Source organism: Vulpes vulpes, chromosome 5, assembly GCF_048418805.1.
Source record: "Vulpes vulpes isolate BD-2025 chromosome 5, VulVul3, whole genome shotgun sequence".
Taxonomy (NCBI): domain Eukaryota; kingdom Metazoa; phylum Chordata; class Mammalia; order Carnivora; family Canidae; genus Vulpes; species Vulpes vulpes.
Genome location: NC_132784.1, coordinates 133858005 through 133882549, shown reverse-complemented (window position 1 = coordinate 133882549; position 24545 = coordinate 133858005). Strand labels below are relative to the sequence as shown.

Below are 24545 nucleotides of genomic sequence, written 5' to 3'. Positions count from 1 at the left end.
TGTACTCAAATGAAGTCTAAAGTATCAAATAATGATCTTTTTATGCAGAAGACTGCTTTCAGCAAACCAGCTGAAAAATTTTCACTTGACGTAAAGGCCAATCTAAAAGACGTTTGACAGTGTCTTTGTTAATAATCTATCACAGGGGTTTTGAGGGAAATTCTCACCACTTAAGAGCCTGAATATAGACTGATTTCCTGATTTTAATTCTGTCTTTAAATGCAGTTGATAAAAATATTCGCTGCTGAGCAGCTCTCAAGAGAATGGCTCATGAAGGTGAACAGAAAATACTGATTCCTAAGGTTGCAGCATAAGAAACATCTCTTGCAAATCTTCCAGTCGCTCTGATATGTGATACAGGAAAACCATGGAGTATGGAAATAATTCACTGATTATTCTTGAGTCTCATATTTCCATCTGCTTAACTGTCATTTCAGATGGGATATCCTACTGTGTTCATACTCATTATCAACTTATCTAATGGCAAACCTGCCATCTTCCCCAACTGGCTTTCCTGTTCATCTTCCTAGTGCCTCAAGCATCACAGACTGAGAATCACAGAGCCAACCACCTAGTTGCCTTGTCTCCACTTTCAGATGAGAGAACTGAGGTCCAAGAGAGGAAAGGAAGGGGTAGTGGCCCACACATAGCTCCGCTGTGGAGAAGCTGGAGCTGGGACCATCTGCTAACCGACTGCCCCTTCCTCCTCAGGCTTCTTCCTACAAGATGTTCTTTGCCTTGTGTCTCTTTGCCAACCTTCAGTGGTCCCGAATGGGCCTTTCTCTTGGAGATCACTCTTTGCCTTCCTCTTCTTGGCCATCATGGTCTCCTTCTTAAAATACTAGTTTACATTGGACTGGGAGTTAGATCTGAGCTGCGGTCTTGAACTCCCTGGGTGACCTGAATTTTTGATATGTAAGTTTGCCTGACTAATAAAATACAATTCTTAACTGAAGTGGTATTTTACCACATGGGGGTATTTGGAAATGCTTAGAGGTATTTTGTTTGGTTTTTTGTTTTGGTTGTCATAGCGACTGGTTAGGTGAGGGCACTCCTGACATTTAATGGACGTGAGCAGGAAAAAAAGGTCCTGCAATGACCCAGGACAATTCTACATATTACAGGAGTGTCCTCAAAATGCCAATAATCTTCTCCTCTAAAGCCCGTATTTTACAAAAAAATCATCATGTTATTTCTCTCAAATTCATTCCATGGGCTCATGAGAAAGTGCCAACCATGTGACATTCAAAGCTTTACAAAAACCAAGACAAAACCCAAGTGGAAACAGTAGTTTGGTCACGCTGAACTATCCATTGTCTCAATCCTACTGCTGCACCTCTGCTCCCATGGTGCTCTCTGTGGGGTTGCCATTCCTCTTCCTTGGTACTTGGTTAAATTCTACCGATTTTCTAGGGTTAGGTCAGGTACCTTATTTTAAAGGTGTCTTTCCTTGGCCTCTTTTGAACTTCTGTGGCACTTGTCCTAACATCTCTCTTGGCACTCAGTCATATTCTAATTGTTCTCGTTATTTTGTGTTTTTTGGCCTGGCTTCAATCATAGAATATAAAATTCTCCTGGGCAAGGATCATATCTCATACTTCTTTGCATTCCACAGTGCTCATAGCAGGCCATGCACGTAATCAATGTTTGTTGAGCAAATTCACATCACAGCAAACACAATTAACATTTCCCACCATCCCCTCCTTCTGTTTTTATGCCAAGATCCTCCTGTCTTCTCATTCCCTGGGCTATGGGCTCTCACAGCAGGAGGAATCAAATATTTATTTTCATAGAGGCTGGGTCTTTGTTTTCTCTGGTATGCCGTCTCTGGATCAGATACCCTCTGCGTCTCAGCTTCTCTCTTGCTTTTCTTGGTTTCTCCTTGGGTCAGTGCAAAGCTACTGGCAGACAGAGGATTGGAAGGGGTTTGAAAACCTGATCAACTGAGTCAGTTGGAGAGTGGATGAATTAGGAAAAATACAGGTGGCTGATGCGCATTTATGCCCTTTCATTGTTATGTGTTATTGTCTTTCTTGGCTGATGCAGGTGGTACTTTGTCATCAATGTGGATATTCTTTTTTTAAAAAAATTATTTATTTATTCATGAGAGACACAGGGAGAGAGGCAGAGACACAGGCAGAGGGAAAAGCAGGCTCCCCATGGGGAGCCCAATGCGGGACTCGGTCCCAGGACTCTGGGATTATGACCTGAAGCGAAGGCAGATGCTCAACCACTGAGCCACCCAGGTGCCCCTCAATGTTGATATTCAATGTAACTGTGCTTGGGCTACTCAATCATGTTAAATAAATGTTTCAGAACAGGTACTGCAAGTTGTACTCATGATCTTAATCCCGTTTCAACAGAAATATTTTAATACTTGTATTTTCAGGTTAATTTCTTATAAATGTAAGAGATCTCTATCTTTAGGGGGTTCATCTTACATTGAGTAATCTATCTTTTTCTTTTTCTTTTATTGACAGTGAATCTGACTGCAGTACTCAGCTTCTTTTATAGAATCTATATTAATGCTGAAATTGCCTTAATAATATTAAAGAGCTTGGTCATTTTAAATAAACTAAGTGGCGTATTTCAAGTTGATGCAGAATTTTTCATTTATCCACTATTATTTCATAAATCTTGTGCTTTCCGAAGTGTTGTAAAAATGCCACCAGAGAGGGATACAATGCATGTTGGGATGGGAAGTTGGGGCACTTCTTTCTATAGTCTGTGAATGTGTCTGCTGCTGAGTGTCCACTCTCTGCATGTCCTGACACCCACATAACCCTTGAGGGATGTATAATGTTCTTCTCTGCATGGTCATGTACACATTTTACATATATGCAGAAAGAAATAATTATCATGTTTTCAGCAGTATCCTAAAACAATACTTAAGATGACTCATGAAAGAAAAAATTCATTTTATCACATTGGCGTTAAACCATGAGCACCGTTGGTTGGAAACAGTTATGCCTGTTAGAGCATATGAGTGATTCCCCTAAAAAAGTAGTAAACTGGTACCAATACAACAGCAGCAGGCTCTTCCCTTGAGATTTATGTTTGCTATCTGGAGGCTCCAGGTGGATTGTTATTCTCCCCAATTCTCCTGAGAGGTTCACCCTAGTTCTTCCTGGAATAACTTTGAGAGGGGTGGCGAGGTATGCACACACACACACACACACACACACACACACACATGCATATATATATTTCTTTTTTTTTCCTATAATACTTTTTTATTTTCTACCTCATTGTAAAGCCAACTCTACAAGCTGTTTTAGGAGAGATGGTTCTCAGTGGCCACAATCTCCGAGATCCTGATGGTTTCTAGGATGGTACCAAAACCTGGGAAATGTCAGTCAGGACATAAAAAGGAATTTGCTCATAATATTGCTGGGAACCAACTAGAAGAGGAAAAGAGCTATTTTTGAGTTTGGGTTTGAGAAAGGAGGCCAGAAAAGGGTGTAGGATAAAGAGATAGTAGTTCAGAAAGGCAATGCACATGGTGTTTAAGAAGGATGGCAGCTTTTCATGATTCAGCAGAAGGAAACCACAGGCAGAGAAAACAGATAAACCAGGAAAGAGCAGGTGGTAGGATAGGAAGAAAGTGTTCATGTCTCCAGGCGATTTCCTCCAGTTTTTAAAAGTCCATGTATATGGTATTGATGTCTCCTCTAGGATCCATGAAGAGCCAGTTTGATGTCAGTCATACCCTGTATGATCTTTTAAGAACTCACACATGACTGGCAGGCCTAAGGAAGCCCAGCTCCAGCCCTAGTGTACGGATCTACTGACACCGCAATTTCAATCTCCTTTGAGCTAGACAGATTTTTAGTAGTGGTGATTGTTGGGACAAAAGGGAAGGTCAAGGCAATTTGAAGATGGGCCTAGGGAGTTCACTGGGTGTCCCTGAGTCCTCCTTCTTCTAAAGAGCAGTGTGGATAAGGCAGGGCCCTTGGAGAAGCAGGCAATTCTAGATCCCAGCCACTAAAATAATTCTGGCTCCACCACAGGGCGGGGGACTGTGGGACTGTGAACATGGCAGGGGGACTGGCGGGTCTTACCTCTCCAGCGCTGTAGCTCCGGAGCCTCTGGAGGTGCTGTCGGTGAGTCAGGTGATTGGGAAGACGACCGTTCTGAAGAGGGATTCGGGGGTCAATGAAAGTGGTAGCTCGACTGTTGTGGTCCACGAAAAAAGACTGCAGACAGACCAGTTAAAAAGCACACTGCATGAGAATGATCCAGAATGAGGTCAGTCATGTAAAGGAACGCTACAGGGCTCGTCTTCGTGTTTATCCTGCCCCTCCTTTTTATCTACTCAAAACTAGATGGAAGACTGGGGCACTGTGCATCCGTTTGCTCAGTAGGTGAATGAAACAATATCAGTCGTTGATAAACACGTCACACTGTAGAGCTATAGAGTCATGATCATAAGCTCTTATTTACCATGGAGAACCAGAGAAATAGAGCCTTTGCTATATTAAAAGAACACTAGTAATAATTTGCAGAGCATTTTATTTTTAAAATAAGCACTCTCATTTTGATTATAGAATTAGCACAGTCTCACTGCAAAGAAACATTAAAAGGATAAAAACCTAAGAGGAAAACCAAAATCATCCCAAATATCACATTCTAAGAGTAATCACCCAAATATTTTGGTGACCTTTTTCTCCCCAGTTTTTTCTTTTCTTATGCAAATATACAAATATCTACATATTTTCCCCACATTGGCACCTATAATTTTGTTAGACTTTTCTCACATTATTTTTTGAGCATTTCCGTAAGTTATTAGACATTCTTGTAACACAGAATAACATGGCATTCAGCCTCATGGATGCATAATAATTTCAGTACCCTCTATCGTTGGACATTTTATTTTTTTACTGTTTTAAAAATAATGCTTCAAGAGCACCTGGGAGGTTCAGTGGCTGAGTGCCTGCCTTTGGCTCAGGTCATGATCCCGGGGTCCTGGGATCGAGTCCCGCATTGGGCTCCCTGCATGGAGCTTGCTTCTTCCTCTGCCTGTGTCTCTGCCTCTCATGAATAAGTAAATAAAATCTTTAAAAAAAGTAATCCTTCAACTAACATTCTTGTTCATAAATCTTTGCAGCATGTCTGATTACTGTACACGTTCCAATATATGACAAAAGTTTTTCTTTAAAATTACTTCTCATAAAAAAGAAAATTAGTACCTTTTCAAAAAAATAAATCTTTTGTATTACTAAACAATCTTTCAAATACTGTCTTGAACAAAATGTAATGTGTGTTGAAGGTGACTTCCTCTTAAAGACCTCAATCAACGCTCATTTTAGACACATTCAGATGCCACCTGACAGAAATAGTCAAAGTCAAATACAGACTTGAAAATTATTCTTGGGAGGTATGAATTTATAATTTTAAGTATTAGATATTCTTGTTAACAAGTCCATAAAAAGCCATATAGGAAGTGGTTTCATTATGGAGACCAAAAGATAGCCCCATAGGACATAGGAGATTCAATCCTTGAAGGTACCTTTTTATTATTCAACTATATGCCTACAAGTTTATAAATTTATCAACATGTTTATATAATATGAGAACTTATTTTATTTATTTGCTTATTTATTTATTTATTTAGTGACTAAAGGGTTAGAAGTTTATTAAGTAAAGATACAGAGAAAGCTCTCAGACATGAGAGGGGTTCTGACAGGGTTGCTCAATAACATGAGATTTTTAAACACATGAATATCGCTAAATTCAACATTTGAAGGTACCTTTTTATTATTCAGCTATATGCCTGCAAGTTTATAAATTGAAGTTAAATAAGTCTCTTACATTTGTGCATATGTGGCAATCCTTCAGTATAAATTTCTGAAAGTTGAGTTAATCACTAGGCTAAAAGCTAGAAAAATTTTATTGATCATATTAAGAAATTACCTTCATGAGTGATGTACGCATTTATCCTTTTCCCATAAGTTCATGAATGCTTGTCATGGACTTTATAAATGTTAAGTATTTGAAAGATCTCCTAAAAATGTTGAGTGGTAAATGCTGCTGAACTATCGCTTACAGGGGAAGCCAAACATTTTCTCACAGGTTTATTGGTCAGTTTCTTTATTGGCTTATTGTTGACTTTGTTCCCTTTTTGTTGTTGTTGGAACGTTAAGGTTTTCTTAATTACTTATACGTGCATTTAGTTACTCCTCTGCCTTCTAATTGCTTTTGATTTTTGTTTCACTACACAGAATTTTACATATTCCTCAGTATTCAAATCTCTCCATTTCTATCTAGAAGTGGGTTCAATGCTTAATTATATTTTTCTAGCTGTATTTTTGTTGAATATTTTCTGAAACTTATTTTGGTATGAATTTGAAGTTGTAATTAGATATTTTTCTCCAAGAGTCTAATTTTCTATAACATCCATTCCCTGTTATTTTAGTACATATAGATTCCTATGAATACCACTGTTTCAGGACTATTTTATTTGTTCCATTGATCTGTGGGATTTTCACTGTTCTAATTATTAATATCTGTAGGACAAGTTTCCTCTCATTATCTTTTCAAGATTTTTTTTAAGTACCTATGCCTGCTTGTTTTTCCAGATGAACTGATCTAAATTTTATTAAGTTCCAAAATTCTGTTAGGATTTTGCTTATAGTCACCTTAAGACTACAGATGATTTGGAGATAATTCATTCTTTTTAATAATCAATGTATCCTTTCCCATTTCTGAACATAAAATGTCTATGCAAGACCTTTTTTCTCAGTAAAATTTTGTAGTTGTCTTTGAAAGACATATTTTTGGTTAAGGGAGTCTGTAGATATTTAGTAGAGTCTGTTGCTATTCTGAGTGCTGCTTTTCCTGTAATGTTTGTAACACGTCATCCCTAGTACCCAGGAAAGGCATAATTACGATATTTATTCAGTTAGTGTCTGCTCATAGTATTAAGTGCTTCTATCAAATAAAGGACACCTTTAGGTATATCTTCTTTGATTTTAATTTGAAAATAATGATAATTTTGTCTCCTTTATAAGGGACCTTTTTTAAAAAAATTTCCTTTCTTGTAATATTGGTGAGAACTTCTCGAACAATAGTAAAGAAGAAATGGCAGCTGCAATCGTCTTGATTTCAATGGGTTCCATTGTAAAAGAGGATATGGTTCATTCATTATGTTAAAGGAGCCTTTATAATGTCGTGAAAACATATTTACATCCCTAGTTTACTAAAACTATGTTTTATTTTTGAAATATAAATGTGTACTTTATTTTTATCATGTACTTTTATGGCATTTTTAGAGCATTTCTTAGAGTGCTCAACTAAAATTTCTCCTATAAATTACTGGTTACTATACTACAGGTGACAGATTTACTAGTAGTGAAGGAGCCTTACATCTTTGGGAGAAAACCTATTTAATTGCAGTGGATCCTTTCTTTTTAATACAGTGTCTAATTAAACTTCACATTTTTTTTCGAGAGAGAGGTGTGTGCATGAGTAGGGGGAGGGATGGAAGGGGGAGAGGGAGAGAGAGAGACTTTTAAGCAGGCTTCATACCCAGCTTGGAGGACATGCCAGAGTTGATTTCATGACCCTAAGATCATGACCTAAACCGTAATCAAGAGTCAGAGGCTTAACTGACTGAGCCACCCAGACAACCCTCAAATTTACTTTTTAATACGAACTTTTTGGAAGTTAGGTGAGTTTTGTCTACAGTTTTATTTATATTTTTATTCTGTTTTCTTAAGCTTTTATTTATTCATGAGAGACACACAGATTGCGGCAGAGACACAGGCAGAGGGAGACGCAGGCTCCATGCAGGGAGCCCAACGTGGGGCTCGATCCCAGGACCCCAGGGATCACCACCTGAGCTGAAGGCAGATGCTCAACCACTGAGCCACCCAGGTGTCCCAGTTTCTTTTATTTTTTTTAAATCAGATTTCTCTACTTTAACTTGCATTTATCTGTATGTGTGTGTGTGTGTGTGTTTAGTTTCATGCAATTTTATCACTTGTGTAGGTTCACGTATCCACCACCACAGTCAAGATATTGAATGGTTCTCTCACTTCCAGAATATTCTATAAATGAAATCACACACTATGTGACTGTTTAGGATTTTTTTTTTTTTGCACCCAGCACAATTCACTTGAGATTCACCTAAGCTATTGAACAAGTAGTTTGTTCTTTCTTTATTGCTGAGTAATACTCCATGGTGAGAATTTACTGAAATTTGTGCCAATGATTTTTGCTTTTTGTCTGGTTTCATGAGCAAAGATATGATTGCTTCAAAAAAAATGACCTATGCTGTTTCTGTTTTTTTCCTACTTTCTGGAGGAGATCATAAAGATACCTGGGCCTGGGTAAGTAATTCATTGTTGCATTTTCCAAATTATTCCATAAGTCCACTCAACTTGTTATATTTCTCAATTCAATCTTTAAATCACACATACTTTCAAATTACACATTTCTTTTAGATTTCTTTTTAAAAAAGATTTTATTTATTCATTCATGAGAGACACAGAGAGAGAGACAGAGACACAGGCAGAGGGAGCAGCAGGCTCCATGCTGAGCCACACAGGTGCCCATTTTAGATTTTCAAGGTTTGTTTTCTTAATCTTTTAAAAAAATTTATTTGAGAGAGAGAGAGAGAGAGAGAGGGAGAGAGAGAGAGAGAGAGAAAGCAAAAGAGCATGAGCCAGTGTGGAGGAGAAGGAGAAGTATAGATTTTCTTCTTTTATTTATTTATATATTATGCAAATATAGGTATATATATATATGTATATATATATATATGCATTTTCTTTTTAAAATGTCTCTGCATCTCTTATCACTCATTTCTTGGTTTTATTTACTATTTTCTTTAGATTGATTTATTTCTCTTCTAAAACAAGGGTCACACTTATTTCTTATGTTGTTTTCCCATTCACACACTTTTGGATTTTTATTTTCAAATAAAGTCTGAAATAGGATTTGCTTTAGTTACTGTTGCTTTTTAACCTTCTCTAAGTTATTAATTTGAAAGCTTTTATTTTTAATATTTATTTTTCTCATTTGATAATAAAAACCAATGTGCTAATCCTTTGAGTACAGTCTTTCTATATCACGTTTTATTATCAGTCACATGCATTTTCAATAATTTCTCAATGGTTTCTAGGTCTTAGTTTTATTTAAAACCCAATAGTTTAAAAAAAATAAAATAAAACCCAATAGTTGGGGCGCTTGTGTGGCTTAGTTGGTTAAGCGTCTGCCTTGGACTCAGGTCACAATCCCAGTGTCCTGGGATTGAGCCCCCCGTCTGTCTCCCTGCTTAGCAGGGAGTCTGCTTCTCTCTTTCCCGCTGTCCTTCCACCCCACTCATGCTCTCTTTCTCACTCTCTCTCAAGTAAATAAAATCTTAAAAAAAAAAACCCAATAGTTATGAAAAACATCATTTTGAATCTCCATTTGGCAAATTGTTTTTGATGGTTGTGTTGATGGTTGATTCGTTGTGTTTAAATTTGTTGTTTATTTTCATTGTTATTTTATGTTTTTATTTAAATTCCAGTTAGTTAACATACAGTGCAATATTAAGTTCAGGAGTAGAATTCAAGGATTCATCACTTACATTCAACACCCCGTGCTCATCAAAGTGCCCTCCTTAATCCCCATCACCCAGTTAGCCCACCCCACCACCTCCCTCCATCAACCCCCAGTTTGTTCTCTATCATTACAAGTCTGTTTTATGGTTTGTCTCTCTTTTTCTTCCCCGATGTTCATCTGCTTCATTTCTTAAATTCCACATATGAGTGAAATCATACAATGTCTTTTTCTGACTGATTTTAAATCTGTTGTTTAAAATGTAACTCTAGGGACGCCTGGGTGCCTCAGTCAGTTAGATGTCTGCCTTTGGCTCATCTCAGGATCCCATGATTTTAGGATCAAACAGGGGCATAGGGTGGGATCTTTGCTCAGTGGGCAGTCTGCCTCTTCCTCTCCCTCTGCCTCTCCCCTGGCTTGTGCTCTCTCTCTTTCTCTTTCTCGCTCACTCTTTCTCTCTCAAATAAATAATTAAAATCTTAAAAAAATATATACAGCTCTATAACTTATGGCCATGGCATGCAACACAAATATTTTACACTTTTCTGTTTTCTTTGTGTTACAAAATGTTATCATTTAAAAAGAAAAAGCTCTAAGGATCTCATAAAGAAGTTGTAAACTGTTTTTATTCCTTAAAAAATTGTGGTAAACAAATTTTGCCATTTTAATCATTTTTAAGTGTAGCTTAGTGGCATTAAGTACATTCTCATTATCACACAACCATCACTATTCATCTCCTGAAATTTTTCATCTTCCCAAACTGAAACTCTGTACACATTCAACACCAACTCCTCATTCCCTCCTTCCCCCAGTCCCTTTCTGTTTATGAGTTTGACTATTTTTAGATACCTCATGTGAGATCAAATATTTGTTGTTTTGTTTCTGACTTGTTTCAAGGTCCATTCATGCTGTACATGTGTCAGAATTTCATTGCCTCTTAACGATGCATAATCTTTCATTGTATGGCTAATACCACATTTTGTTTATCCATTCATGTAACCTCTATTTTTTTCCACTCTTATTGAGGTATAATTGACAAATAGAAATTGTATGTAATTAAGGTCTATGTAAGGTCTATTTTAAACAAAAGAATATATATTCCACTAATACAAAATTACATTATTCAAATCCTGACTTTTGTCTCCCTATCAAACTGATATAAGACTCATTTTCCTGCAATGCATTTATTTCATCCCTTTTGTATTTTTTTTAAGTTTTCTTATATAATATGATGTGATTTGGCTCATAGGATATATGATTATTGTATCTTTATTTTAGTTGTGCTTTTGATTTATATAAAATCTTACTTTGACTCCATTTAATGGTTCTGATTTTGAACTCTTCTTCCTATGATATTAATATACCACCATTGATTTTCTCGTTACAGTTTTCACATTCTATTAATATTTATTCTTTTATTTTTTAAACTCTCTGAATTATTTGAGTATGTCTTTTAGTAAGTTGGATCTGTTTGTTACCAAACCTGAAAGTGTTTTCTTTTCATTTGTAGGTTTATCATATTTCCACCTACCATTATGACTATTTAGCTTGGCTGTACGTTTGTTATTTTGTTTTTATTATTTCTAATTTCTTTGCTTCCTGGTGGATTTTTTGAGTGTTTTGCTATGTAAATTGTGTTTTGCTTGATTTTATTTTTGTAGATGTTTAAAACAAAAATCTTGCTTTTAGTGATACAAATAGTTGCCTTTTAAGTTGATCAAATAACTATATTTAGCCCTTGTTTTTCAAATTATCCAAATGGACTCCTCTTATACTCAACCATGAACTTAGCACAACTTTCCTTGCTCTGTTCATTGGCCTTCTTTTCTCTTCTTTGTCTATTTTATTCTAGGTTAGGTATATGATTCAAATAGTTCTTATACAATTATTCCATTTTAAGCTGATGGTGGTTTTAGTGGCTTTATCATGTCACGATTCATCTGTCTCAATTCTTGCTTCTGAAGAGCAGCATGCCCAATTATTCCATTTTATCATATTTTACTCCTTTCCAAAATATTTTCAAGCATTTTAACAATTATTTACATTTATATTCATGTATTTGATTTAAATATTCACCGCCATAGTCTTCCTACACTATGATCTCCCCATTATTGATTTCCTCTTCTGCTTCATTTGTGAACCATTTGGAGAATGGCTTCTGGTGTTTTCTTTGGACAGGAAAAGAGTCCAGTGAGCTCTGAAATCTTGCACGTAGGTTGTTTTTCTAGTATCTTCACATTTGGATGACATCAATTTGTTTGGATATAGAATTTTGCGGCTGCAACTTTTTCTCATCAATAACCTGTATTCTTTGCTCTGTAGATTTCTATAGTTGAGTTTTATGGATGGAAAATTTTAAGCTTGCCTGATTTTTATTCTTTTTAAGGTAACTTTCATATTACCATGGCTATATATTGATAAGATTTTTTAAATTCCCATTTAAAGACATTCCAGAATATGTGTAGATACAGAATTTTAATTAACTTTACTATAACTCAGTGAGCACAATTAACCTGCCTATCTGAACAATTTATTTTAGAGCTCAAAATTTCATCTTCAATATTTAATTAGTAATTTGATTTAGTTTTTATAATTAGAATTTAATTTTTACTGTTATACCTATTACTCTGGTTTCTTCCTTAGGAACATCTATAAGTCATTCATCCAAGAGCGATTTTAATTGAGTGCTAATTATATCCCAGAAATATTCTAAGCCCTTGGAGTTTCATCAATGAGCAAAGATCCCTGCTCTCAAGGAGCTTAAGATTCTGTTAGGACAAACAGATGAAACAGCAAATCTAACAAGTATATAATTTATATGGTGGATCACAAAGGCCGGGGACCGTCGGTGTTTTTGGTATTAAATTGGATAGGCCTGGCCGAGAAAGTAAGATATGTTCTTTTTGGTTTTTCTTTCCTTCCTTTCTTTCTTTTTTAACCTTATTCCTTATCATTTGCATCCTTTCCTCACTTTGGGAGTTATTTACCTGGTCCATTTCAGTGATTTAATTTTTTTCCTTTTTTAAAAAAATTTCTTTTTATTGGAGTTCAATTTGCCAACATATAGAATAACACCCAGTGCTCATCCCATCAAGTGCCCCCATCAGTGCCCGTCACCCAGTCACCCCCACCCCCCGCCCACCTCCCCTTCCACCACCCCTCGTTCATTTCCCAGAGTCAGGAGTCTCTCAGGTTCTGTCTCCCTCCCTGATATTTCCCACTCATTTTTTCTCCTTTCCCCTTTATTCCCTTTCACTATTTTTTATATTCCCCAAATGAATGGACCATATAATGTTTGTCCTTCTCTGACTGACTTATTTCACTCAGCATAATATCCTCCAGGTCCCTCCACATCGAAGCAAATGGTGGGTATTTGTCGTTTCTAATGGCTGAGTAATATTCCACTGTATACCTAGACCACATCTTCTTTATCCATCATCTTTCAGTGGACACCGAGGCTCCTTCCACAGTTTGGCTATTGTGGCCATTGCTGCTAGAAACATTGGGGTGCAGGTGTGCCAGCGTTTCACTGCATCTGTATCTTTGGGGTAAATCCCCAGCAGTACAATTGCTGGGTCATAGGGCAGATCTATTTTTATCTCTTTGAGGAACCTCCACACAGCTTTCCAGAGTGGCTGCACCAGTTCACATTCCCACCAACAGTGCAAGAGGGTTCCCCTTTCTCCACATCCTCTCCAACATTTGTGGTTTCCTGCCTTGTTAATTTTCCCCATTCTCACTGGTGTGAGGTGGGATCTCATTGTGGTTTTGATTTGTATTTCCCTGATGGCCAGTGACGTGGAGCATTTTCTCATGTGCTTGTTGGCCATGTCTATGTCTTCCTCTGTGAGATTTCTGTTCATGTCTTCTGCCCATTTCATGATTGGATTGTTTGTTTCTTTGGTGTTGAGTTTAATCAGTTCTTTATAGATCTTGGATGCTAGCCCTTTATCTGATACGTCATTTGCAAATATCTTCTCCCATTCTGTAGGCTTTTAGTTTTGTTAACTGTATCTTTTGCTGTGCAGAAGCTTCTAATCTTGATGAAGTCCCAATAAGTCATTTTTGCTTTTGTTTCTCTTGCCTTCATGGATGTATCTTGCAAGAAGTTACTGTGGCCGAGTTCAAAAAGGGTGTTGCCTGTGTTCTCCTCTAGGATTTGGATGGATTCTTGTCTCACATTTAGATCTTTGATCCATTTTGAGTTTATCTTTGTGTCTGGTGTAAGAGAGTGGTCTAGTTTCACTCTTCTGCACGTGGCTGTCCAATTTTCCCAGCACCATTTATTGAAGAGACTGTCTTTTTTTTCCAGTGGATGATCTTTCCTGCTTTGTCGAATATTAGTTGACCATAAAGTTCAGGGTCCACTTCTGGATTCTCTATTCTGTTCCATTGATCTATGTGTCTGTTTTTGTGTCAGTACCACACTGTTTTGATGACCACAGCTTTGTAGTACAACCTGAAATCTGGCATCGTGATGCCCCCAGTTATGCTTTTCTTTTTTAATATTCCCCTGGCTATTCGGGGTCTTTTCTGATTCCACATAAATCTTACGATGATTTGTTCCAACTCTCTGAAGAAAGTCCATGGTATTTTGATAAGGATTGCATTAAATGTGTAAATTGCCCTGGGTAACACTGACATTTTCACAATATTAATTCTTCCAACCCATGAGCATGGAATATTTTTCCATCTCTTTGTGTCTTCCTCAATTTCTTTCAGAAGTGTTCTGTAGTTTTTAGGGAAGTGATTTGATTTTAAATAACATCGGTTCTGCTCTGTTTTATTCCAATGCCATTACATTTTGTTTTTCCTTGCAATCTTAAAACGTTATTTTCAGCCCACTTTTTTTTTTAATTGTAGTAAGAACATGTAACATGAGACTTACTCCCTAACAAAATTTTAGCTGTAGTACTAAACACCTGGTATAAAACAGCATTGTTAACATATGCTGCAGGTCTCTGGAGCTTACTCATCTTGTGTAACCGAAACACCCACTGAACCTAAACTCCCCATTTCCTCTTGCCCCAGCCCCTGGCAACCACCATTCTGCTCTGTTACTCTGAAGCTATTTCACATACTTCATGTCAGGGGAATTACACACTGTCTTCCCTCTGGGACTGGCTAATTTCACCAAGCATAATGTCTTCCAGGTTCATTCATACCTTAGCGTGTCAGAATTTCCTTCATTTTTGAGGTTGAATAATGTTCCACTGTATGTATATATCATGTTTTCTTTTTTATAAATTTTTGAATTCCAGTTAAGATACACTGTAATATTAGTTTCAGGTGTACAATATACTGATTCAACACTTCCATACATCACCTGGGGCTCATCCCAAGTGTACTCCTTAATCCCCATCACCTATTTCCTTCAACCCCCTGCCCACCCACCTCTGGTCACCCTCAGTTTGTTCTTTATATTTAAGAGTCTGCTTCTTGGTTTGTCTCTCTTCTTTTTCCCCCCTATGATTGTTTGTTTCTAAAATTCCATATATGAGTGAAATTATATGGTATTTGTCTTTCTCAGACAGACTTATTTCGCTGAGCATAATACTCTCTAGTTCCATCCAATGACAAGATTTCATTCCATTTTACGGCTGGTAATTATTCCATTGTATATATGTACCACCTCTTCTTTATCCATTCACTTGGGCTGTTTCCATAATTTGGCGATTGTAGATATTGCTGCTATAAACATCATGGTGCATGTGTCCCTTTGACTTAGTATTTCTTAGTATTTCTTTGGGTAAATACTTAGTAGTGCAATAGCTGGATTGTAGGGTAGCTCTATTTTTAACTTTCTGCGGAAACTCCATTCTGTTTGACAGAGTAGCTGCACCAGTTTGCATTTCCACCAACAGTGCAAGAGGGTTCCCTATTCTCCACATCCTCATCGACACCTATTTAACACTAATGTCTTAGTGAAAGAAGATGTTATGTGAAAGATGCATTATGCGCTGTGTAGTTTCATTAAATTAAGAGCAGCTCTATTACCATATGGTTCTACACATAAGTTTACAAACATACCTTTTTAAAGGTTTTATTTTATTTCCAGTTAACATACAGTATAATATTAGTTTCAGGTTGACAATATAGTAACTTGACACTCCCCTCCATCACCCAGTGCTCATCATGACAAATGTACTCCTTAATCCCCATCACTTATTTAACCACTCCCCACCTCCCTTTTTATATACCACATTTTCTTTACCCATTCATCTATCAGTGGACATTTAGGTTGTTTCCATATTCTGGTTATTGTGAATAATGCTTCAAGGAACATAGAAATGCAGATATCTCTTTGAGATTTTGATTTCAACTCTTTTGGATATAGATTCAGAAGTGGGATTGCCAGATCATATGGCAGGTCTTTTTTCTTACATCTGCTTCCTCTCAGCTTTTTTTTCTGTTCCTGGCTGCTCCTTCTTGTTCAATAGAAGTGATATGTTCCTAAACCATTTTGGGTATGATAAGCAGGTACCTTTAAAATTTTTCTGTTTTCTGAAGAAAATTATACTATGAGATATATTTTTTTCTCAGATAAAGGTTCTGTTTCCTTCATGTAGTGGTAGGTCTTCACAGGTTCCTTTTTATTTTGCTGTTGTGTGTTCATTCCTTAGTAGAGGTTGGCTCCGCCCTATGCTGGCCACAGACAGAATGTCACCTGCCCCACCACCTGCAGCCACACCCCCTCTCAGATGATAAGCCTCCTCCTCACTCAGGCCTAGAATCCACTTGCGGTCTACAGCCAATCTCTACTGAAGCTGGAAGAAGGCTGTGACCTCCTTTCTCAGACTTTCAAGACAACAGATGAGTCAGATGCCATTTGGCCCTTTAATCTGGTCCTCCTGAAGTGGTGCAACTTTCAGGGCACTGTCCCTGTCCCCTTTTGTGGGGATGGTCATGCATTCAAAGACATCAAACAGCTAGCCCTGGTCCTTCTATTCCTACCACATATACCCTAAAAACGAAGGCTGTCATCTTGCATGTGTCAATAAAACAAGAAGTAGATTGGCCAGAGTAAGAAACAAGAAGGTAATGTGGCATTCTGGAACCTTCTCTGGCCATCTATGAAGATATCTTTTGCATAGAGAGCTAGCACCACGTGATTTTTCAGTGAGTGGTGTTCCTAAATCCCAGGCTCCTGTACAGCACATTCTTTCCAAGTCAGAGGGATGAGCCTGTAGGATAGAGTCCAAAAATGTTTTTCTAAACCTATCTCCATTATCAATGGGCTTTAGCAATGAAGTATTTTTGTATTTTCCCCAGTTGCCAGTCTGATGTGATTTTTTTTTTTTTTTTTTGGTATGGATAATTCCCACAGACCAGATATTACTAATCTGCTGTATTATAATGGATTCCCACATTCACTTATTTACTCTACGCGTGGCTATAAAATCATGAAGGTAATAATAATTAGTGCTACTTTATGATGAACAAAGTGGGGCTCAGAGCAGTAAAGGGACTTGCCCCAGGTCACGTGTTTAGAATGGGATCGGGCGGTGCTCCTACACGTCCCCCTACTCCTATTTTCCCCCCTATCCTCCACTGTTCCTCTCTACTCTATGGATTGTGATAACACATTTCTAATTTAAGGCTACTTTCCCCCCAACAATTCAGTACTTGGTATGCTTCTTAGAGATTTTTTCTGCCAACTCTGAGTCTGTGTGCACTCAATTAATAAAGAATTAGACCATTTTGTGTTGTGTGTGTATATGCATTTCGTCACACAGCTGGTTTGTGTTATAACTGAAAGCAAAACTCAAGTCCTCTTCATTTTAGGACTTCTTTCTTGTATATGATACCATCTCACTAAACAGAATTAGGGGGAAAATGTTTTGCCAGAAATTCCCTTATATGCATTTCAAAATAACTAAAATTCTTGGTACATGTCTCAGCTGCTGTGCTTCTTCGCTGGTGTGATGAGCCCTGGAGGAACAGGGCTGATGGCTTGGGTGGGGGTTTTCCTGGCATTCCACTGGGCCTCTGGCTATTTGCATCCTAGTGGGAGAGCTGCGTGTAGTTACGACCTTTGGAAGATCTGAGGCTAAGCAAAGTGTTTGCATTAGTGTGCTATTTGCATAATAAACCGTAATGACCCTTTCTGTTCATTGATTCATAGTGGTGGACTCTTGACAACTTAGTTAAGTAATAAACGTAAATATGGCCACCACAGACCGCTGAGATGAGGCCTGTGCACCCCAGCTCTGATGAGATGTTCCTTTACTTTCTGTCCTGGCTCAGACATCTTTATTTCCCACCGTGACGCACACCTCCAAGCCCTCACAGCATAAGTCGTTGTCATTCCCTTTTACATCCAGTAAAAGAGAAGGTCCTTAGGAGCAGATTCTGGCTATAGTGGCTTTTCTACTACATAAACCATGTCGCCCACCCCAGGCCCTCTTCCAATTCAACCAACTGCCCAGGAGCTGGTCCTACGTACTTAACTAACAGACTTGCATTAGTGGACCATCCTTTTTTCACATCAGAGAGTCCAGGTCCTGAGACCTGCTAAGGGGTTTGTGGGGAGGAGTTTGTGGTTCCCAGGGGACAATGACACCCTATCAGCCCACTTTGGGGAACTGTGGCTTCACACATTCACCATGACAGAGGACAGGAACTGTGTAATGCAGTTTCCCACTGGGACATGTCTACTGACAAAACTCGTGATTCCTTTGACCCTCAAAGAAGGAGGGATTTACTGCAGATCATAAAAGATTACACAGAGACATTTCTTTAATAAACGGTTTGGCCTGTCCTATAAATACATTGATGTGACTGGTGGTGATTAAGAAAGAACAGTTTTGCTGTAGCGAACTCAGCTAGGCTTCTAAAGCATCACTGGGAAAGATGAGTTTTGGCTAAGGTCACACAAAGGCAAAACGCAAGCCAGGAATGTCACATGGGCCCAATATGCCCTGCCCGTTTGCCAGGTGGTTTTAATGAGAACTGAAGGCTCATTAGGAAAATCACAACAAGTAATCTAATAATGTCATTCCCATTTAACTGATAATTTCATTCCCTGAGAGTCAGCTGTCTAAGGAGGCATAACAATAGAAAGGTCGTTGAACAGACTCTGCTTTCAAGTTCCAAGCACACAGGCAGCAGTTCTCAACCGGGCAGGATTTTGCCCTCCAGGGGACATCTGTGGCAATATCACCAGTTGGTGGGGCTGCTACTGGCATCAGCGGGCAAGAGGGCGGGGATGACACTCCACAGCCTACACAGGACAGAAGCCCTGCTGCCCGCAGGTACCCCTCTGTTCCTCCTGGTGGCTGATGGCCCGTCTCTGAGACACACCTTTCCTGTCCTCCCCCCTCACTTCCTCCTGGGTCTTTTTCTGATACGGAGCCCTTTGATGACAGGAGTCACACTCACCTTTCCCTGCTGGTCCGTTTTGATCTCCCAGCCCCGGGGCAATTCCAGCCTAGTGTCTGCAAACATGTTGATGAAGTTCACCAAGTCGCGGTTGTGCTGGTAGCGCTCGAAATTGCGGGCGTCCCGCCGGACCTTCAGGATCATGTGCTTTAAGCAGGTGCTACTGGTGAAGACTCTGTAGGCACCCTGGAGGGGGGGCAGGGCCCATTGGGATAGGGTGTTGGGGGGCGGGTAGGAAAAACACAGACGAAGTACGCCTTGAGCGCCTTGACGTACTGCAACCTGATGGCTAACAGTGATTTCTCGTGGCCTTGAGGGGGCAGCCTAAGAAGGGGACACCTTGCTCAAATTTGAATGTGCACTGTCAACACACATGGGCCCGTTTGTGATCTCTAGGGCATTTCCGCAGCCTTGGGCACTGTCGCCCTCTGGGTGCATCTCAGAGGTTCCCCTCCTCCTCCTCCCCCTCCTCCTCCCAGAGCTAGGCCAGGCTCCCTTGGGTCTCCCTCTACTGCGGGGAGCATTGCTCCTGTCTCTCCCCTGCTTTTGCTGCTCGGGCTGCACCGGTCTGCCCTTGTTCCTCTTCTATGTCTACAACAAGGAGGATCCATTTAGGGTCCCTGGGGATCGAAGGCTACACTTCAGAGGTGTGTCACCAACTTTTGTGTATGGACGGGTTGGGGATGAGAAGAAAGGGAGAATGCTTCAGGAGTGCCAAATGGTGACCTTATGGTAGTACACAAGGCTGGTGTGCATGCGGTGAAAGCAAACACTGCTCGCTGCCGGGCAGGCTGGTGCGGTGGCTCTTCCTGGCCAGGGGCCACCTGATGCCCAGTGCTTCAGGGCAACAGTATCTGGCATCCTTGTCCCCTTTGTGACTCAGCCCTGCACCAGTGAGCAGCCGCTCTGGGTCTAACAATGGATGTCCCGGAGGACTGTCAAATATAACCTGCAAAAAACTGGTCTCCTCCCCGGCCATGGCCTCTGTCGCCTAAACAAATAATTGCACCTGCTAATGGAGACACCCACTAACTCAGGTGCCCAAAGTGGAAAGGACTCAGACTTTCTTGAGTCCTCACTCTTGCCCACCTCCATCACCATGCTCCCCCTTTCCATACGCCTGGCCCCTTCCTCAGGGGGGGCCTCCATCATCTCTCACCTGTGGGTTGGATCAGCCTCTAACCTTACCGCCCTTCAGTCTTCCTGCGCTTCTACTGGAGAAGATGTTTAATCAAACACCTGGTCCCATGAGGCAAATGCCTAGGACTGCTGCTGGTTCTGCTGCTTCTGAAGTATCGCTAGGCTCCTTCCCACGACTTACCTGAGTTTCGTTACTTATCCTCCAGCCCTTCTTCCCACCTTTGCCCACCACGTTCTACCCTCGCAGACCCGACCCCAGACCCCTTCACAGCCGTGTCCTTCCTCCCTCTCTCTGGGGCTTCTTCCCACCCACTTGCAACCTTCCTGACTCAATTCAGCAGCCACCTCCTCAGGGACGCTCTCCTATGTCGCATCTCCTGTGTTTCCAGAGCCTTTCATTCTTCCCTGAGGTTGGGCCCTGTCCTGTCACTTCAGACTGGTCTTTGTACATGTCTGTTGCTCTGCAAATCGGGAAGCTTGTGCTGTTCAGGTGTCACACTGCCTCTGTGACGCCCGTACCTAGATCTGCATCTGTCTACACAAAATGTTCGTCAGATGAAAGAATTAATGAATATAGTGATAGCATGTCATTGCTTTCTTGAAAATACAAAAAAAAGAGATAAATAATTATATATGTAAACATATTAAATTTAACTTAAGCATGATACTTGAACAACTAATTTTATTAAAAGGAAAACTAGATATTTATCTAAGAGAAATCTATATTAAAATTTCTTTAACGAAGGTGATTTTATAAAAATGATTCAGGCTGAAGGGAATCTGTCAACTTCATAATCGTATTCCTTTAAAATTTTAACAATAATAGAAACACGGATTTGTTTCTAAATGACTTTCATGGTTCTTAATACGTTTGAGCCCAACAAAAACCTGAAGAAGCAACAGCATTGCCAAATCCTTTTTCCCCCCTTTTTGGGGGGCCTCACAGACAGTAAAAAGAGTGGATCGAACTATTTTGTTTTGTTTTCAATCTTGCCTGAGTTAAAATGCTACCATCTATAATCTATCAAATAACTTTTGCAAAGGGGTGTTTTGAGTTTTTGATGGCAGCCAGGTGGGCTCCCTGTGTGTTCTGGAGCACTCACATAGTTGGCGTGTAGTACGGTGAAGAATTCAGGGTTGGTGATGAACTTCACCGCTGGGGACTGCAGCAGCAAGGTGATTTTTTGTGAATTCACCGGAGAAAGTGACCCTTCTCTCCTCAGATCTGGAAAAAGTGAAGCAAAGCAATGAATGCATTGGAAAATGTCATTTCAAATAGAGTACTTCTCTCTCTACACCCCCTGCCCTGGCCCCCCGTGTATTGGCCTCTACGGGGCAGCTGGAGCCGACTGCTGTCCCCGATGGTGACCTGATCAGGTGTCATAGTGTAGGACCAGCACTGTGCGTGTGCCAGTTAAGAGTCATTATTTCCTACGAGTGCATGATTTCAGTGAGGTTCAGTCCTTGAGCGTCTCGTTCCTTCTACTACAGGGGCTTTTTTCTTCTTTTCTTCATGAGTCGCTGAGCATAGTCATGGTTGTTTGCAGAAAGGAGCACAGTTCTTACCTTCTTGCATCTACACCTCCCTGCATGAGACTGTGCAGCTTCTCCCCCTGTTGAACTGAGGTAGCCTGTGCCTTGCTTCAAGTAACAGGGCTTGGCACAAATTCCAAGCCAAGGCTTCGAGAAGTCTGTGCATCCCCACTGTCCCTTAGAACCCTGCCACCACTGCGAGAACAAGCTTGGGCCTAGACTGGTACAAGATGAGAAGCTAGGGAGCAGGCCAAGCCACCCCAGCCGAGGCCATGTCAGGCCAGCTGGCCCACAGCTGACTGGAGAGTGGACTCAGGACACGTGTATGAGCCCCCTGGGGCTCAGCTGCTATTGCCCACCTGGGGGACAAATGCAGGGCTGGAGGTTTAAGCTTCCACACTTTGGGACAGTTTGTTACCCAGCAAATGCCAAGGGACCCAATACCAAACTCAGAAAGACTTTCTCTTCCTTTTTGCCTCCTGCTTTCAATTACTCGGCCACTTTATCACATCTCTGAGAAATTAATAAATAGAAATATCTAAACCAGGGGATCCCTGGGGGGCTCAGGGGTTGAGTGTCTGCCTTTGGCTCAGGGCCTGATCCTAGAGGCCTGGGATCGAGTCCCACATCAGGCTCCCTGCGTGGAGCCTGCTTCTCCCTCTGCCTGTGTCTCTGCCTCTCTCTCTCTCTCTCTCTCTCTCTCTCTGTGTCTCTCATGAATAAATAAATAAAATCTTTTTTTTTTTTTTTTTTAAAGAAATACCTAAACCAGTCAGCGTAGCTAGTGTCTCTGGTTAAATGTAGAGAAGGGACAAAATTCCAGTGGCTGGTGGGACTGGGTATGTGCACGACCATGCCCACTGTTGTGCCTCGCAGGAGGGCACAACTGCAGGCACAGGCCTGCTTGCTCCCCCCGAGCCCGAGCTTCCGACGGGCCATCATTCGGCCCCCCTCCGAGGAAGTGCATCGGGATGTCGCTGCGATGCCCTTACATCGTTGCAAGCAGAAGAGCTGAAGCCAGTCTTCTGTGCCTTTTGAATATTCTCATCTGAGTTGCACTCAGGCAGATTCAAAGAAGTGAAAAGCAGGCCCCTGGCGGATGCCTGGCCGCCGGCGTTAGGCGCACAGGTGCAGGGGGCAGCGCTAACTGTAAGCTCCCCGGGAGACCCCTTGCTCCCAGGTTGCTGCCTCGGGGGCACTTGTATTTTATTCTAAGTGCACACAAATAATTATTTCTAGTCTTGGCATGGAGCCTCTTTGAAGCAGACCATGAATTTTCATTGCATTGCTTTTTTTTTTTTTTTTTTTTTTTTAAGATTTTATTTATTTGAGACATACACAGAGAGAGAGGCAGAGACCCAGGCAGAGGGAGTAGCAGGCCCCATGCAGGGAGCCCGATGCGGGACTCGATCCCGGGACCCCAGGATCACGCCCTGGGCCGAAGGCGGCGCTAAACCCCTGAACCACCCGGGCTGCCCTCATTGCACTGTTTTATTTATAAGTGGAAAATTCTTAAAGCCACCAACAAATACATTCACTTGACGAGAAATGATGAGGCCCCTGGAAAAATGGCCTTGATGCACGAGTATGAGGTTTCTTACTGCGAATTCACTTCTCCTTTACGTTCCTGGTGGGAAACTCCCGTGTGCTTCCCACTGGGGGCACCAAGCCTCTTCCCCTTCCGCCCTGAGCCCCCCCAGGCCATCCGTACCCGGGGCAGGGCAGGGGTCACAGCCTCAGCCCCCCGCCCCCTCTTACCTAAGCTTGACTGAGAAGATTCGGCCTCTGAGTCGCTCCCACCTCCTCCACTGCCTCCTCCTGGGACCTGCTCACAACTTTGGTTGCCAGAATCTTCTTCGGGCCTCTCTGTGGCAATAGTTCGCTGGATATTTTGATACCTTTGCATCAGAAAATGGAGAGACGGGAGTTAACTTTTGCTTCTTGGCTTGTTGGGGGCTGATGCTCTGAATCAACGAACTGGAGAAATCTGTGAAGAACTGTCTCGAATGTCCGGAAAGGAATGCCGAAAGTTCCCGTGAGACACCAGCACAACTGGCAGCACGAGGACCCCCCGATGACCGGGCTTCTTTACGTTTTGTAAACTGTGACACGTTTCAAGTGTCGTGACTTTTTACACACGAACACGGATAACTGGTCACAAAACACACACAGCCTCTGGCCTGCGTTAAACTAAACCAGACCAAGCCTAGAACGAGGTTTGGGAGAGAACTTAAAATGTTACAACTAAGAAGATCAAATTATTTTCACATTATGGTAATGAGTCGCCAAATCAGAATAATAGTTCCACTCACTTATCTTTAACTGATACCACTGGCAGGAACTGTGGAAACACTGTGACATGCGGGCCCACAAATGAATGTTTCCTGCTGATCTGAAGGCTCATCTTATTTTTCTTCCCAAGTTGAGGATGCGTCCAGTCAGCCGGCCAGTCCGTCACCTTCCCAGGTACTTACTGAATATTTGCCACCTCTTCCAATATGCCCAGGCCCTGTGCTGGACTTTTAGACCCAAGTCAGGATGAGAATGTGATATCGTCTTCCGAGCGCACAGGGGAATGGCAGGTAAGCCACGACTGTGACAGTGTGAAAAGGCTGTCCTGATGTGTGAGACACAGACGGGGAAGCACCGGGGTGCCTACGTTTGGAAGCCAGTATGAACCTGTGGGGAGCTTGCAGGGAAGGAATATAGAATCAGGTGCACAGAGGAGTTCACCCTTGGGGAACCCCGAGAAGCTCGCCGGTGGTAGGACGTGTGGGCCTCAGGCAGGTAGGTGAGGGAGCCAACACTGGAAAGGAACCTGCAGGAGAACAGGCAGGAGGGGAGGGAAGATTGTGGTGTGGGTCTGGACGTGTTGACCTGGAGGTCGCTGATTGCATGCAAGAGCCAACGGGCAAGGGAATGTGCCACGCGAGTCCTCTGCCCAG

The 24545-nt window shown here is 41.1% G+C and overlaps 1 protein-coding gene across 4 annotated transcripts in view; it reads right to left on the bottom strand.

Annotated features, from left to right (window-relative positions):
* The window catches only part of HECW1 (HECT, C2 and WW domain containing E3 ubiquitin protein ligase 1), a 444141-nt gene that overhangs the window by 68687 nt on the left and 350909 nt on the right, over window positions 1-24545 (bottom strand). For all 4 annotated transcript variants that reach the window (XM_072760066.1, XM_072760065.1, XM_072760067.1 and 1 more), the window contains 4 exons: window positions 23359-23498; window positions 21171-21292; window positions 18928-19113; window positions 4062-4196 (listed from right to left, as the gene is read on the bottom strand). In XM_072760066.1, the coding sequence (XP_072616167.1) occupies window positions 4062-4196; window positions 18928-19113; window positions 21171-21292; window positions 23359-23498 (583 nt within the window). The remainder of the gene's footprint in view (window positions 1-4061; window positions 4197-18927; window positions 19114-21170; window positions 21293-23358; window positions 23499-24545) is intronic.